Source organism: Nothoprocta perdicaria, unplaced genomic scaffold, assembly GCF_003342845.1.
Source record: "Nothoprocta perdicaria isolate Ctin4 unplaced genomic scaffold, notPer1 scaffold_7, whole genome shotgun sequence".
Classification (NCBI taxonomy): domain Eukaryota; kingdom Metazoa; phylum Chordata; class Aves; order Tinamiformes; family Tinamidae; genus Nothoprocta; species Nothoprocta perdicaria.
The window spans coordinates 9,602,094-9,619,613 of record NW_020455976.1 but is presented as its reverse complement, the minus strand read 5'-3'; the positions used below and the strand labels follow the sequence as shown (position 1 = coordinate 9,619,613).

At 37.3% G+C, this 17,520-nt stretch overlaps 1 protein-coding gene across 4 annotated transcripts in view; it reads left to right on the top strand.

Annotated features, from left to right (window-relative positions):
• Positions 1-17,520, top strand: part of ATE1 (arginyltransferase 1) — a 56,821-nt gene that overhangs the window by 21,591 nt on the left and 17,710 nt on the right. For all 4 annotated transcript variants that reach the window (XM_026050530.1, XM_026050529.1, XM_026050528.1 and 1 more), the window contains 2 exons: positions 2,823-3,004; positions 5,040-5,139. In XM_026050530.1, the coding sequence (XP_025906315.1) occupies positions 2,823-3,004; positions 5,040-5,139 (282 nt within the window). The remainder of the gene's footprint in view (positions 1-2,822; positions 3,005-5,039; positions 5,140-17,520) is intronic.

The window sequence follows — 17,520 nt, the reverse complement described above, 5'->3', positions numbered from 1 at the left end:
TGTTGTCCTTTCTGATGCTACTTTCACCATTTTTATATTCTCTTTTGCTACATCTACAGTATCACTTCTGAGTTATATTGATTAAAACTAGTCTCCAAATTTAGATGCATGATGGAATTGCACTGCAGAATGATCACTTTTTTTCCTAAAACTCTAATTGCTCGTCAGGCTTCTTGCGTTTTGACTGATGCTGAGCATTAAGTTGATATTTTCATAAGATTGCCCTCATTATCTCAAAAAGATTTCTTTTTTAGTGTGAAATGCTAGTTTCTACCCCTTGTTCTGAATACATACTTAGCAATGTTTTTCCCRTGCATTTCACATGAGATTTTTGCACATTTGATGTTTTTTCAGTCTCTTTAATCACTTGTATCCTTGGTTATTTCTGCACCTCTTCGCACTCCATTCTTGTGTGATCTTGAATACTTTGGAACCCTCAGCATGATTTGCTTTAGCACTACTGAGGTGTCTTTGGTATAGAGAACAGAAGAATTAGTTCTGTGTTAAACTGAGTGAGCTGCTTTTCAGAATGTCAATGGTCATTTCTTCTTATTTTGGTAGTTCTTTGTATTGGGATGAGTGTTGAAAGTTGAAGAAAGTTAAAGTCATTTGTGAATCTTCATGACCTCTCTTCAAAAGCACATTGACTTCTTCTCARATTTATTATGGTTATTAACATGGTGTTAGTTCTTGGGAGATCTAATAGCAGAGGTTTGTCTGATATGGTTACAAATCTATAATTCTCTGGATTTCCTCCTAAAAAATGTCAAGTTTCAGTCATATTTTGTCTCCTTTTAGGGACAAAAACAAGTGTAAGTTATTTCCTTTTAAGTTTCTGGTAAATTTCTTTGCTTTTTCATGGGTATTTTTCTTGTCTTTATTGCAATAACCATTCTCTTGCCCTTGTGCCTTCACAGCTTCCCTAATCCTTTTAGCATTTTAAATCGCTATCCTGGTTAGCTGGCAATGCAGCTCTAATGGTATAATACTGTAATACTGTTTCCTGTTAAGGTGCAGAAGCTCTGCAGAGCCAGTGCATTGCATTTTGCTCTTAATTTATTTACTTTTTTTCAAAACAGTACACTTTAAAAAAAAAAAAAAGAATTGCCACCTCTCTGCTGACACAGCTTATACTTGTAAGCTGCTTTTATAGCATCCCCACTAATCTGTAACGAATGCAGGACRTAAAGAAAAGGAAATATGCTGCTAACCAAGAGAGATAGAAATCTACCATACGGTAGGTGTTGTGTGTGTGCCCTTGGGAAGGGACCTGCTGGAATTAATCACTTCATTTCTTCAGCAAGTAATTTCCACTAGAGTGTAGAAGTGGCAGGTTTCCTGTTTTTCTCTGTAAGGAATAGCATGGACTTCATCTTCCTCTCCCTTCATCCGCAGCAGAGGCAAAATGGAAGTGTTCAAAGTAGGAAATTTAAGTGATGTTGTCATGAGACTTTCCAGTGAAAAAAAATAATCAAGTAGTTGTCAGGGTCAGGACTCCCTTTGGGGAGGTGATTGCAGCGTTGTCTGTGATCGCATGTTAGTCTGGCATGCTGCTGAATTTCCATACAGGAAAAATTCCTTAAAAGTAACGAGAAAGACTCATGTGCCTTGAAGCAAACTGAGTGTTCTCACTCATTTTAAACATCATTTAACATGGGGTATATTTGATGCCCATTTAAATGGGGTATAGAAAKTGGTAGTATGCAATGCAAGTTGTTACTAAGGATTTAAATGTCAATACTACTTTATAAGATATGAGAAGTAAAGCGTATTGATAAAATCACTATAGCCACTAAATTAGTAAATATCACATAAATGAGGAGAGAGCTAGCTTTATATACTAATATCCTAGTCTAATATCCTTATACACTACAGAATTCAGCTCTTGGATATTTCATCATTTCATTTTTTTACACTATCTGTATCTAGATTTATACTATAAAATTTTGTATAAAACAGCAAATATTTTATTATATGGCCTTTATTTTGGAACTTATTGCTTGGATAAGTCGGTCAAAATGACTTTTGTTCCCTCAATTGATTTCTTTTGACACATGTGGTACCAATTAGAATAACTTCTACTGACCATCATCTCGTCAGTCTACGCTACTGTATCAAAATCCTTGATTAAACCCACCTTCTGTTGGTGTAATGCAAACCAGTTGGTAATAGTAGGTGATATTGCCAGATTTATTGAGTGAGAAGCAGCTTTCYGAAGATCTGGCAATACAGTGGAAAACATGACTAGATGGATTATTAAATTGAGCACTGTGGAATTCAGGATTAAAGTGAACTTGACATCAGAGAGAACTGCATGCAAAGTCACTCATGCAGTACGGTTTAGGAGATCGTTTCTTTCTTCATTTGAAGCTTCAATTTCTGCCTATAGATACCYTATCAAGTACGGATGGGTCCTTCTGTACTTGTTCAGGTGCAGAATACACAGTGAGAGGAAGAGCCTTGGTGCTTTCGCAGCAGATGCTCTGTTTGTAGCTCCTGGAAGAGGAGCCCTGCAGGTTCCCTKGCAACAGAGCTGCAGATTCTTGGATGAAAGTTACCTGTCTGGTGCACCTAATCACACATTGAAGACTTGAGAAATCACATGACTGTGATCACAAGTGATGGTGAACTTGCACCATCTTCCCTGTTACATTTTTTTYCCTTTATATATACTGTGTATCAGAATATGTCATATTTCTCCCAATATTTACTTTTCTCTTAAAAATCCTCCCTAAAACCTTTTTTTTTTTCCCCTAATAGAAAGTCCACTTGTTGAATTAATGCTCTTTTGTTGGTGTTTTTTTTGGTCTTGTTTTCCTTAGGCAGAGAATCTTCCAAGTGGACCCGATTGTGGCTACGGTTCTTTTCACCAGCAGTACTGGCTGGATGGGAAGATAATCGCCGTAGGTGTCATCGACATCCTTCCCTGCTGCGTGTCCTCCGTGTATCTCTACTATGATCCAGACTACTCTTTCTTATCTTTGGGAGTCTATTCTGCATTACGGTAAGAAAACACATTCTTCAGTCAAACACTGTGGTAATAATTGATGCTTTTTCCTGTGTTCGAGTTTTGGATTTTATTTCCACTACTCGAAACACTAGGAAAGGAGCAGGTGCAAGAACTGTGGTGGGACCAAGCAGCCGTGAGTGGGTGTCATGAGTATTAATGTAACTAATAATATAGTTTGAACTCCTATGACTTACAAGTGATCTTTTTTTAATATATGAAATTTATCAAAATACTCAAAATCTGTCTTTTTTTAATGATCATTCACAGTAAAAATTCTCAGTCTTCCTGAGAGCTGTTTTCTAGTGTGCGTATGTGTCACATTACTTTGTGGAATAAAGAGTGACACAATCCATGCTTAATGAATTCTTGAAATGATTTAAAATTTTCTGCATAGTAAATTTTGAACTTTATGTCAATGCAAAATGCTTGCATGGCTCAACTAGCAGTCAAAGGCAGCTTATAAATTCTGCTGCATTTAAGGCAATAAAAATGTTTTCCCAACCATCTTAGAGGGAGCCAAATTTTTTCCGCTTTCAAAAAGGGAGGGGGAAAAGTCTGAGAGTTGGGGTGGATTTAGGAGTTCCAAAGGAATCTGATTCCTTAAAAACTATTGCAAGTTTTACTGAAGAGATTGAACTGCATTGCAGTCCTGTCACTTCCATTTGATGCTATTTTGAGAATTTTTGATGCTGAGTCATAGAAAGAATGAGATTTGGTGATAATTTGAAATATATAGGAATGCAAGTAAGAAATGACAGGAGAAATGCTTGAAAAATACCTGTTTTACTAAAGAAAAAAAGTCTGRCCAAGAAATGCAGAGTGAAATTTGTTCTTCACTGGACACTGCACTGCCTGTGGGGGCATCTACTGTCCTTCAAACAAGGTGGCTTTGGTATCACGTGGACTAATTCAGGTTGCTCCAAGCTGGCCCTAAAGCTCTGTTGCCCATAGACTGCCCCGGCAGCCCAGCGTATCTCTGTACACCTCGGTCTGCCAACTTGACTTTATCTTCTATTTTTTTGTCATAAGAAATCTGACAGTGTAGKGTATTGCAAACAGTATTTAAGCATATTTGAAATGCAAAGATAATGTTGTTTTCCTCTGGTGTTTCAGCTTTTTTATTTGAACTGCAGAAAGCTTTTGTTTAATTACATCCAGGGTAATCTGCACAGGTAACATTGTTTAACTTGGTGCATCGATAGCTTTAAATATTATATGAGTGTAAGATACATACTGTTTTTGGTAGTATGTAAATCTCACCTGCAGAAACCATTGGTTTGGTTTTCAGTTTGTTCAGATGTCCTCATTGCTAACTTAATTTTGAAGTAGTTAAATGTATTTGTACGTGTTTCCTATACGCAAATTCTTATGTCTTCTTAAACATTCAATGTAATAATTTCTCACTGCTATTCAATCAAATTTGATAAAATTTCTAACTCTCAAGATCCAAATGCTGTAAAGATGAGCTGGGTAACAACAATACTTGCCTAGTGCTGGAGAATTATTGTGGAATACATTGATGCTTCTCTTTCAAAATAAATGAGAAGATCGTACAAACAAACGTGAGACGTGGAAAACAGCTTATGAAGGTGCATATTTTGCATGCAAATTGCTCGAATGCAAACAACTGAATAAACAAGAGCCTTATCCTTGTACCTTGTTGATTTTTARAAATCCTGAGGTGTTTTTGTGAGCTGTGTCAGTGAGGCCAGGTTTCTGTGGGACTCCAGCGCACCTGAATGAGGGCAGGAAACCTGTTAAATAGAGACCTTCAATCACCTGCTCTTTGAATTTCCAGCCAGTCACTTGGCAGGGCAAAATGTGCAATGGAGATTTTTAGCTGGTAATTTTGTTTGTTTGCTTGTTTTAAGCATTTCTCTGGAGTTTATAGTCTTTGTCTTTCACTTAATTGAAATCTAGTCCTTTCCGTGGGAGCCAGGTAGATGTGAAATATTTGCTCTGTGAAGAGGTAAAATAAATACCAGAACTGTATTCATAAGTAATTAATCTTTTTTCTCTACTTTCTTAGGGAAATCGCTTTTACTAGGCAACTCCATGAAAAAGCTTCTGATCTCTGTTTTTACTATATGGGTTTTTACATTCATTCATGCCCCAAAATGAGATACAAGGTAAAGTGTGTTTTCACTTATTTCCTTAGTGTACTATTATTCAAAGTATTTGACAGTATTTCTAGTAATATAATACTTTGTAATTGTCATTTTGCGTTTTAATGTAGACTTCATACGGTTAAATTTGAATGTTGGGTACTATTTAACTTGGCTTAATTTTCTTTTTCTTCAGCAGCATGTGGTATTTATTACGGGTTGGCTTGCAGGCAGTTCACACGAAGAGGTTTTCCAGGCTGTCAGATAACAGCTTGTCATTTGGTTACCTGGGTATCTCATACTTACAATAGATGTGGCAATAGTCTGAAATTCTCCTTTTTTTTTAGGTTTCAGTGCATATTTGCTTAGTAACTATAGCCAATTGCAACATGTCGCCTTGATCTTGGCTGTCCTTGCTGCTTCTTTTGTTCTACAGAACTTACTTTTCAGAAAGAGACCCATGATTAGTAGCTATTTTGAGTAGAACCCAATAGCAGATTTTTGAAGAAAGGGTCCAGAGATTCCTCAGAAGCCTTGGAATAGACCAGTCTGTAACCAGACCTTTTTTGTAGCTCATACTAACCACAAATTTGCTTATATTGAAGTGCCTCGAGCTTTGCTCTTCTATGAATTTTAAACCTTGTGTGAGTGGTGTGTATTCTCTGTAATGTGTGATTGCTTTTTGAATATTACTATCCTGTTTTGGTATACTGAATAGAAATTTGCCAAACATTTGCATGTAAYGGAATGCATATGCGAGTAATGCATAGCTTATAAAATAGGATTTGCATGGATTTTATTTTTGTTTTGTCTGCAAGTACGCTAAAAAAATGCAGTTTTTTAAATAGCCAGAAAATTGGGAGGATTTATTAAAAAATGATTGTCAAGGAAAAGCCATTTCATCTTTATAGTGGTCTGCTCCAGGTGACCATAATACTTTTTTCCTGAAAGAAACAAATACCTGCCCTTATTCCCCCTTTTTTAAAAAGATGTTTGGGTCATTTTTTCCTTTGCCAACTTGAGTTGATCACTAGCATTTACCAGCCAAAGTGAACGTTGACCTTGTGGTTGGATAATCGGAAAACACCACTTCTGTCATCTAAATCTTTATAAAGAATCACAGCAGCATTGTGAATCASGGGTCCTGATGCTTGCTCTACTCTGATAAATATTAAAAGATTTGGGATGATTCATCCATGTTATCTATAACACAGAGTAACATCTCTTGTCTGTTCTATAACCTGCATAGCTCAAGGTTTGCAAGGACAACACATCCAGTTTGCCAGGGCTCTTCACTAAGAAAAGAATCTTGTTGTCAATAGTTTGACCATAAGGACAAAATATATCCCAGTTCTTTAAGATATCATTGCTAAGAAATTTTAGGTTCAGCATTTGTTTTAATTTGCATCCCTGTGTGTATTGTTGCTCTAAAATAACTATTAGCTATTAAAATGTGAAGATTAAGTGCTCGGAATATTGCATTTAATTTCAGCAACCTTTATACATGTGTATTGCTTAAAACAGCGTGGAGTCTCTTCCATTGGGACTGTGTTGTTAGTTTTGAAAATGATTATTTCATGAATATAATTTTCTGAAATGCTTATGGCTTTCACACTCTAATAGTGGAGATTGAATGAGGTGGGAATAATCTAAGTTTTTTTGTAGGAAATTATTTTCAGCAGTCTAATTTCTGAAACTTATTCTTCCCTTGCTTACACCCAGTTCTGCTCTGATACTGCTGTGCGTGGCAGAAAATACATTTATCCTTTTGGAACCCTATTCATGTCACTGTACTCAAATAATTCCGTGTGGCCCAGTATGGAAATCATTCTCTCAGGGGTAGTGGGAATATATCTGTTCAGAACAGAGACATATATTTATTCAGAACGCTCCAAATGAAGTGGTAAGGAAGTATTCTCTCTGTTGGGAGAATAATTTTATTGAGTTGCAGGGGTTCCCCCCCTTCTATTCTTTTTAGCATTGTCCAAATGTAAAACCCTTGAAAACTAGTTGATATTAGCTCTGTAGCCTTTACCCTCACTGAAAGGAATTTTAAAATATGCTTTGAAATGCTTCTTGATAATGCTGCTACTCTTGTGAAGTTGATTAATAGCGGTAAAATAGCAACTTTGCAGATTAAGTAATTTAATTTGTGTCTGCTTGACTTATGTTACGTACGGAAGATTTTGCTTGGTCTCAATTTAATGGACAGTAGAGGTGCCCTTCCCTTAATGACATTAGTCTGGAGAAATGAAAGGAAATGGGTGGACATTGTTAAGCAGATGTCGTCGGAAGGAAATTAAATGATGAAGGAAGGAAAAGGAAGGGGCTGAAGAGCTGACTGCTGTTCCTTGTGCTCTGCTTGTGATGCCCCTTGCAAGTTGCATGTCCTGGGGTGTTTGGAAATGGAGCCGAGGCAGAGTGTGACCTACCCCTGTGAGCACTGACTTATCGAAGGACGCTTGTGAGCTGGGCTTGTGTAATGCAACGTCATGGGCCTTTGGGAAGGGTTGCACTGGGGACTGCCTTCTGGTGGAAGGAGTAGTGACCTTATGATGGTGATTAAAGGAGTTTGATGGTGTCTTCCTTTGCATGAAGTAAATTGCAATCTTAAGTGCAGGACTTGCATTTAATAATAACCAGGGATCTGTGCAATGAGCTATTCTGCTCATTCTTTATAATCTAGGACTGCAGTTAATATTGTCCAGAAAGTAATGTACAAGTGTATTGAAGTTTTAAATACAGGCAAGTCCTTGTATAGATGCACCAGTATCCACTGTGGAGGCTCAAGTGTGGTTCTGTGTGGGTCCTTTTCTGGAATGAAAATTCTCCTTTAGATTTTCCTTTGGTGTGGATGTAAAGTAATGATGGAAAATACCTTTTAAAAACTGATTATAGGTGGTCATTATGTGACAGTGAYGGAGCCATATCCAATAGCAGCTTTTCCCTTCTGCAAAGGATGATCTTGGTACATCTGTGGTCTCTAATCTCAGAGCATCGATGTTCCCTAGTGAGATCCAAGGCACGGATTTTGCTGAACTGCTCCTATTGGTTCCTCTTAGTGCGGACGCTAAGGCCAGGATTCTGATGGCACAATAAAACAATTGTAGGTTTCTGAATTTTGAGGGAGGAAGTGACATATTTAGCATATCCACCCTATGGATCAAGCCTGTATATGCTGAAGTTCTTAAAAGAGAACCTGTATGTGACTCTCTGCTCTCTCTTCTTCCTTCTCTTTACCTTCATTCCCCAAGAGCTTACATTTGACTGCAGAGTGATTTAAATCAGTGGTAAATCAGCAGGTAAATTTTGTAAGATGGGAGAGGAGAATATATAGTAAAATTAAACTTTTTTGTTGTTTTCATCTCTTATTTATTCCTATTTATGACCAGCAAAATCAGATATACATTAAGCTGAGACAAAGGGATTTCTGTACTCCTACTAACTATGTTAATATGGGAAAATAATATAAAACATTAAGCATTGGCTTTGTTCCACTTCTTTCAGGGTAGGTTGGGGTAATGCAAGATTAAAATGGTTCTCCAAAGAAATTCATGATGTTGTGGTAAAACTTCTGAGGCTCTGTTAGATGTGGTAGTTCTTATGTTGGAAAAAATGATCAGGGAAGTTTTCCAGAAGTTGCAAAGTCTTTTTCTTAATGCATTCTGGAGTCTATGATAAAAGTAAAGTACAAGAAAATATTTTATTTTAGAGTGATACTGCTGTCAAAATTGTTTCATGATTGTTTGAATACTGTGTCTATAATCGTTAGTGCTTTTTAGTTCATGATATGTTTTAAAACATAAAATTACAGAGATAAAAGGACTTTAGTCAACAGTCATATCAGAGAWATAGTTGAGAAGATCTTGGATTTTTTTGCTGTGCTGAGCCTCTGTGGTATCCCACATCTTACAAATTCGGGAATTATCCTTCATGGCTCTGTCTTACTAAATTTCACTTTTCCAGCCGCTACTGAACTCTGTGGTTTGAACCTACTGCCTTCTGTTCCTGCTCTTGCAGCTCTTTGATTCTGCTTTTGAATCTCATAGTGCCTGGTACTCAATAGATTTTGGGTTCGTGCTTCTGGCCTAAATAATTAATGTATTTGCTGGCCTGCTTTTATCATTAGTGTCTGTGACCTTAAATTGTGTGTTCCTCTGGGTTCTCATACTGGGAAGGGGCTGTTGGTAAAGTTTGCTGTGTGGTTTTCCTGACTTCTGGGCTTCCAAAACGTTCTTAATGTCAATATTTTCATGCAAATATTGCAATTTGAGCACACATTGTTACTTACTTTGGCCAGTGGTCTGCTTTCCCTGAAACCGTTCCATTAAGTTTGTAAATAAAAATTAATGTACTTTGAAGTGTGCAGCCGTTCTTAAAGCTTCTTGCTGTGTTATCTCTGTGTACCGTTTTAAGACCATTCTATGATTTGAAGAGGTGTTTTGACTGAAATCTGCATCCAGACTTGTATGCAGGCCAAAGTAAATGGAATTATTTCAAACAGTCTACTCTGGTATCAAGACGTGGCCAGACTTCAGATAGATGGAACACGAGAAAGGGTTCTGAAATGGCCAAACAGAAACAAAAGGCTGATTCATCTGCGATTAATCATTCCTAAACTAAATACCTCAGGCTGCCTGTGGTCGTAAGCGCTGCCCCTGGWATTTTATGGAACTCGAGAGCCAATTTCTTTGGCTGATTTTTGGAATTTCGGCCTCACTCCTTCGGCAGCACTGAAATCTGTACGGTAGTAGCCTGTGATTCCGCATYGGCCAAGTCCGGGATGGTGGGTTTGGTTCTCGGGAGCCCCGGCTCCTTCACAGTTCCCTGACCGTGGAATTGATTTAACCTTTCCAAGAAGGTGGAACTACTGGTAAGCTGAAATGAAGGAGGGAAGGAGACTCCAAGCAGCTCGTGACCTGCTGTGATTTTTGCTATAAGCAAATGCTGCTGTGGTTCTGCCCCTGATGTGCTGATAGGATTGCAGAATGTATCTCTAGTTCCACACGAAAAAGAGCTGGTGATTTTGTACCTCCGTGATGGATTTTTTTTATTCAGCAATTAGGTTGCTGCCAGCTGTCAGGCTGCTTTTCTAAAGTGATAAGTGATTCTTGGTTTTTTTKTTTKTTTGTTTGTTTTTGTTTTTTGTTTTTTTTTGTTTTTAACTAGAAATTAGCATCCTAAATTTTTATAAGAAAGAATGATTTGTAAACCAATAAGGAGTAATGCAATCACAGAAAGTAGAGGAGTCACAGGTCTTGAGGGACCATTTCCTTAGGCTGATGTATGTCAAAAATCCCTTTTGACATATTTATACCTATCTCCATGCATTAGATATTATATCCTTATATATTCAAGTGCTTTGCTGGTCTTCCCATTGTTTTTTCCTATGTCTGACCTGAATTGTTCTTCCTAAACTGTATTACATTTCATCCTATCTACCATGCAGGGAAGGAATCCGGGATGGTACCGTATTTTGATGGATAGCATCATGAAGRAAAGAGAGACTGGACAGATCAGGGCACCAAACAGAGGAGGCCATGGAGAATCTAAGTGTTACTGTTAGAGCTTCATTTAAGAGGTTCATTGGTAAAATTAGTGCACAGAGGCTTTCAGAGGTTATGGTAGGTAGATTTGGCCGTGAAAGATTTGGGGGATTGGCAAACCCCCCATTTTGACCATGAGACTGAGACTTTTTGGACACTTTGGTATTTCAGTTTATCATAGAGAGGACTTAGCCACTGTTGCAAACTTTTTRTTCAGGTATTTCCAACTGAATAACTGAACTGTACTAAAAGGAGTGGTTAAACTTCTTTCAGTACTGAAACCTATCAAGATTGTACAATTAAGATTGTAGTTGTTTGCAGTGCTATATATGAAGGGTAGTTTTGAGATGCTTATTAAATTGTTTCCAAATGATTAAGTTTTTTAACAGAATATTGCACTCTTTGCTCTCCCCTTTCTCACTAATAAAAGCGGTGTTTTGAAAATGTTCGCACAAGAAAAACTGAGCTAGAGCCACAAAACAAAGGGCATAAAACTGATTCCATTGTTTACAGATTGAGGAAGAATGGGGTCATGGAGCAAAATACCCAGGAACCAAATTCTTTGTTCATCCCAACATAAATGCACTGTTGTTTTATGGATGGTCAGAAGACAAGATGAGCTTTTTATTGCACTGATCTATTGATTTTTTTTGTTTCTTTGTTTGACATTCACCAGTGTCCTGGAGGGCTCCTTAATGCTAATATATTCAGTAAAGTCAGTTCCTGATTTCTATTACAAATGTGCTCTTATTCTTTCCCTTTTCCTCTTTACCAGTTGATATAATGTAGTTTGCTATTAGTTATTTTAAATTATCCTCCTTAGAAGGGAAGGGACGGGCAGGGATTTTGTGTTTCAGTATAAAGTGGTCACTGATGATGACGGGGGACTTGCTTTTTGCATCCTCCACTCATAGCTTACAGTGGAGTCAACGGCAAAAGGACATGGAGTAAAATGCTCAGTGCTGTGGTGAGCGCTGACGTGAGGAGCTAGGATGCCAGTTCAGAGGCTCCTCTGCTTCTCAGTGGGCAATCTGAAGATGTGGCTCGTTAGCTTTCCTTATTGCAAGATGCAGCTGAATCTGCTTCTTGATCCTGCTCATGACCAAATTGTTAATCCTCAAATGTCCCCRGTATTAACAACCCCACCTTCTGAAGAAAATTGAAGCATTAATACTTTTAGTTTTATTGTTTGTGAAGTGGAAAACATTAATGGGATGATCCATGAGAAATGCAGCTTCAAGAAATTCAAGCTAGTAGCAGTTGAGTTGGAATAGTTGAAAACTGCCACAAAAATACCTGAGATCACCCATCCTAGGTATTTTTGGCCACTTTCCTTTAGACGTGCAAATCTTGGTCAAACTCACKTATCACTTTTAATTTCCATATGATAATAAGCATTCATGTACTTATTGTGTTGCTCCAATTCAGAAATATGCTAAAAATGCCTGGAAGTGCATGGAGCTGCTTTCGTGTTCCGAGCTCTGCCTTTCATTTCGGCCAACAGTATTTGTAACTCRGCCCTTGCGCCCACCCACTTGCCAGATGGTTGTAGGCTCAACCTCTGTGAGAAGCTTGTGAGCTCCTGCAGGTAGCAAGAACGTTCACTAGGGTTCACAAAGGTCTAGATGGAAATGGTTCCGTTAAATKAAATCATTTTATATCATGCAGGTCATGATATTAGAAGTATTATTCAGCTAGGAAGGCCTGTTCCCTGAAGTACTTCCAGAATTTTTCAGTTTGAAGAATAGGATAAAACTATAAATCTGCATAAATATATGAATAAATTAATTCTGTTAATATATAGTACAAAAAATTAAACATTAATCCTTTATTTCATACATTCTATTTAATGAAGACATAAAAGTATTGTCARTTTATGGCAGCCTCTCAAGAGAAAGATGTGGGCTCTGCATGATTGAAACGTCAATTTTACTTCTTGCAGCTGCCAAAATAAACTCTTGGAGATGGGCATAAGTCAGCATTGTTAATGTGCATCTGTGCTCATTCCTCTTGAGGCCCCTGCTTGGGTTTTATGGTTTTGTCCCAGTTTTATATGGTGCTATCTCCCTTTCTGAGTTTCGAAGAATTTCTTAGTCTCAAAGAATTTCTGTGTATTTACTAGTATGGAACATGCTTACTTTAACAGTATGATTTCTTGTCCCCAGGTCCAGTATTTTGCAAAATAGAGTTTTACATGTTCTGTCTTGCTGGTGGGTCTGCACTCAGACTTTTGTCAGTTTGTTGTTTCTCCCCCCYTGGGTGGCCCCTTCAGGGGCAAGAGGGGCAGTCGCTTCAGAGAGGTCTCTGTGCTACCAGCTCGAGTTAACTTGATCTCCAATGGCTGTTTAATGGAAATCTCCAGGAAACAAGTTAACCAGTTTTACATATTTTATTTAAAAAATAAAATCACAGCTTCATAGTTAATCTTGTCATCTGTAAATGTGTAGAAATGCAGCCTAAATTAGAGATATTCCTTGGAATTTCAGTGTTAATGTGGGGGTTCTGTGAGTTCAGTACCATTGACATTGCCCAAATACTGATGAACAGCAGGGAGATAAAAGGACAATATTTGCAGATCTGCCGTGTTTGTGGCTGCTGACAGTTTATACAATGCCAGTCAGGAATATACAGGATGTTATTCCAATAAATACTATCTCATATTAATCTCTCATCCTTTTTTGTATGCCCAATACAAATTTTATATGTAATGCTGAAGGTTAAACTTTAAATAGTTTYTTTTAAGAAAATGTCATTTAGCCCAGATTGACAGCTAAAACCTTTCTGTATGATCACCTCACTAAAAACCTTGGGAATTACAAAAAGGTGAAATAAATGCACCAGTAGTTTGATGATATAAAAAAAAAAAAAAAATACTGTAAGAAAGGTGACTAAAAAGTTACCCTGATTTTATGTAAGCTYTTTTGAGTGGCTGCATACTTCTAATATTTATCTTTGCTTCTCAGTTTGAAGAGTTGTCTTCATACCTGTCTGTCATTTGGATATTATTATTTCAGCTTTACATAAACAACCAGCCAGCCTAAGTCAGTTCAGAATCCATAAACTTGCTGTTTCTGTCATCAAAAGTCTGGAACCAGGGTACAATAGCTGTTGTAGACTAAATAGTGTTATTTATTGGTCTTATAGGGGACTTTTTATAATCTTTTGTAGTATTGTCTTTATAGAGTGTGAAATGCTATATACATTGCTTTGAGTAGCTCTGTGCACTGCTTCACATCTTTGTGCTATGATTTATGGAGTTATCAAATGACATCTCCAAAATGAATGGCTGGTGTTGAATTGCTTATGTAATTCTCCCAAATTAAATTTACCAGAAAAATGCTGAAAGAGAATGACTGAACGTTTCTGTTGTGCAAGGCAGTTGCTAACTAAATACACATTGTGTCGAAGAAATAGTAGAAATGAGGTGAAATTAGTTAAATTAGAAATGGCAGAAAAGTATAATTAGAGAAAAATACATAAAAGAGGTTCTTAGCATTTGAATTTAGAAAGACTTTTTTACTCCCKCTGATATCACCAACAGGAAAAAGTTGTGATAGTTTTTCAGGTGCTAGAAATTAGCACTGTAGAAATGCAAACAAATTCATTGCTTAGATTAAGCTTAGTGAAATCTWAGAATAGTAAATGCAGAATTTGCATGCACATATTAGTGACTGAACACACTGGAGTTTTATTTTCCTGAAACGYCTATAATGTTAAATTTCCAGAGGAGTCCGCATGGTTATGAGCACCTGCATGCACTCATTGATTCGTTTGCACAACTGATGTCTTAATTTCCAGTTATCCCAATAAATCCTGGGGTGTGGTTTCTAAATAAACTGCAGTCTCCATCGTCTTCTTTCTCTTATGTACATCTACATCCGTCTGTCCAGATCTCAGGAGCAAATGAGTTAGCAGAGASTTGGGGTGGGATTAGGTGGAGATGTTTCCCTGCTAGTGTTGAGGCTCAGGAATGCTGTTGAACACACCTATTGGCTTGAGTAAATATTGAAATGTCAGGAATATGAACAATGCAAGACCAACAACCTCCTCCCCACCCCAAAATAGCTAATGTCCCTTAAAAAGGAGAGGAATGGRGGTTCTTAAAGAGTTGGGAGCTATAGTAAGGTGGTTGCTTTCAAACAAAGCAAATATATTTAAGGGAACACTAGCTCTGAATAGAAARCAAACTCTTTTATTGACACTGAGGTTGTCAAGTTTCTTTTGAAAGGAAAGTCTTTTCTYACCTAAGGAACAATCTAGCTGAGTGTTCATATGTGACTGCATACRGACTAGTCATTTCTTCTTGTAAGCAATACTTGTGATTTGTGCTTCCCTGTTAAAATAAGTGGCTGTTCTGTTGAACTGCAGGTTAATGTCTAGAAGAGAACCTTTCTCATTTGCCTACTTTCAGTATTTCCCCTTCCAGTATCAACTCAAGAAGCATAAATCTGATTTTCACACTTGGAAGTTGGGATATGGAGAATCTCCTGGAAAAAGAGGGGTGTTCAGATGTGCTAGTTCCATTGACCGACGTTTATGCCCTTTACSAGTTTGATATCTACATATGTAATTGCAGCATTTTAGGGATAAAAATTCCTGTCTAGAGATAAAAATCTCTATTGAAAATACTTCTGAGTCCAGAACGTCCAGAAAGCATGAAAATGCTTAATTCATCTAAATTTTTAAATCTGCCTGATTGCTGGATCTTGTAGGAACCCCAAAAGTTCTGAGCACTTAGGAGAATCCTCTTGTGTTGTATCGTTGTCCCAAGGAAAACAAGTTGTATCTGTTGGTCAACCTCTGCTTTATTTTATGAAATTGCTTTGCTTTAAAGGCTGATATTCTCTTTACTAGAAGGCACAGCATGCTTTCTTTTGACTACTTTGCATTCTTTGGAGAGAAATATTAATAATAATAATAATTTAAATATTTGCTGATATAATTCTCCTAATTAGATGCTTAAAGTTCAGTCCATTTAAGTTCTTTGATCTGGATTTTTTTTCATTTCTTGTCCTGTTTTACACATATTAATCAAACCGATTTGGTTCATATTTGCATAATGTTCATGCAGGATTTACCCGCATGATTTACTCAAATCTATCCTTTGTATACATTTTTCTTCTTGTAGCAGCCCATGAACCTTTTTGGACACTTCTTGGCCATTTTCAGTATTAAAAATATACTAGAAAGCATCTAATATTTCAAGTTATTTTTATGTGAGAGAACAAGGCTAAACTAGCTATTTATGCCTCTGTCTGAAATACAACTTTGAGTGATGTAGATGTTTGATTTATACAAGGGAAGCTGCAGAGTGCAGGGGAGGGCAAGCATTGAGACCAAGGCTGGTCTCTAAATTCTCGATTCCATAGATTTTTGTGCCTAGAAATGGCAACTGAAAGAATGAAAATCAGCACGCCTTTCTGAATAGGAAGGAACATTTTCCTTGCACTTCATCCACTTCTCGTAAGTACTTTGTGTTTTATGAAGTACAAAATGAATTTTGATTATTATGAATAAAACCCTTTGAGGATTAYCATGCATTAGGCACAGCTGCATTTCTCTAATCCCTTTGCTGTATTCTTTAATAACCGAAAGGTAGCTAAGCTCTCAAGAATGTAGCACTGGTGTCCTGAAAAATATTGATTACATAATTTGTAATTTTGCCATTTGGATAAAATCCGCTCGTTTTGTACTATTATTGAAGTATAGGGCAGCCTGTTTGCTTGTGCAACGGCATGGATTCCAGCGGGACATCCASGTTATTATGATTTATTCATTGGGACAGCCACAGAATRCGCTGCTGATTTGACTCCTTTTTARTATACCCCTTCCTCCTGMTGAATACATTTGTTGACAAAACCGGTGTCCAGCTCTCTGCATTGATAAATAAAGCTTAAATAAAGCTCAAATAGAGCCGGGCTTTGCCACCCCCAGGCCCCGTTTGCAAAAGCAGAGCAGTTAGTTCCTTGCCAAGGACTCTCCTGGGGTTTCCATAAAGACGATTCCTGTTTGTGTAACGAAATCGGGAGCAAGGGTCTGCTGTCGTGGTTGGCTGATGGGACCCCGCTGGTGTCCTCTTTCAATAAAAAGCCTGAATTTAATAAACCTTTAGCCTCACGTGCTCTTTCTCATGTCGGGCTKCCCGGCTCCGGTGGATTGCGCTCGGTAATTTGGAGGGCTATTTTGTTTACGGAGTCTGAGAGCTTCTTTTTAAGCAGCTGACTGGAAACGGAGATGAAGGAAATCTTAATTCACTTTTATTAAAAGATCTGCGGATTTATTGTGAAAAATAGAATGCAGATGTAAACTGGACCTGATAAAAGAATTAAATGTGTGTTTAACCTCCTTTATTGTTTGTTCAGCGCTACTGGTACTTGACCTCCTTTGTTTTTGAGACTTTTCTCTTTCTTGGTACTTCTATGTTTTGAATTTGACTTAGATTACAAAAACAAACTCTGTTGGTGTTTTTCATCTCAAATACTTCCCAAATCCCTCAGATTTTATAAAATATTTAAAAGATAATCTGCAGACTAAATTCTCATTAAAAACTTTGCCCTTGCTTTACGACAAAAGTTCAAAGAACCTCTAATGGTTTTTATTTGGAAGTGTGAAAGAAAAAAATAATGTGAAGTATTAATTCAGACTCGGCAACCTCACTGTAAAAGGTTTCTTTTTTTTTTTTTTTTTTTTCCAAATTTTAACATGGTGAATGAAAACCCCTTAAATATTTTTTCCTATTTATATTGAATCAGAAGAAAAATGTCCCAAACACTGATGAAAATAAAGTCTTGGAGACTGTTTTTTATTAAAGTCATGTTTATATTGCAGTGAGGTGACTTAGAAGAAGAGACCACATAAT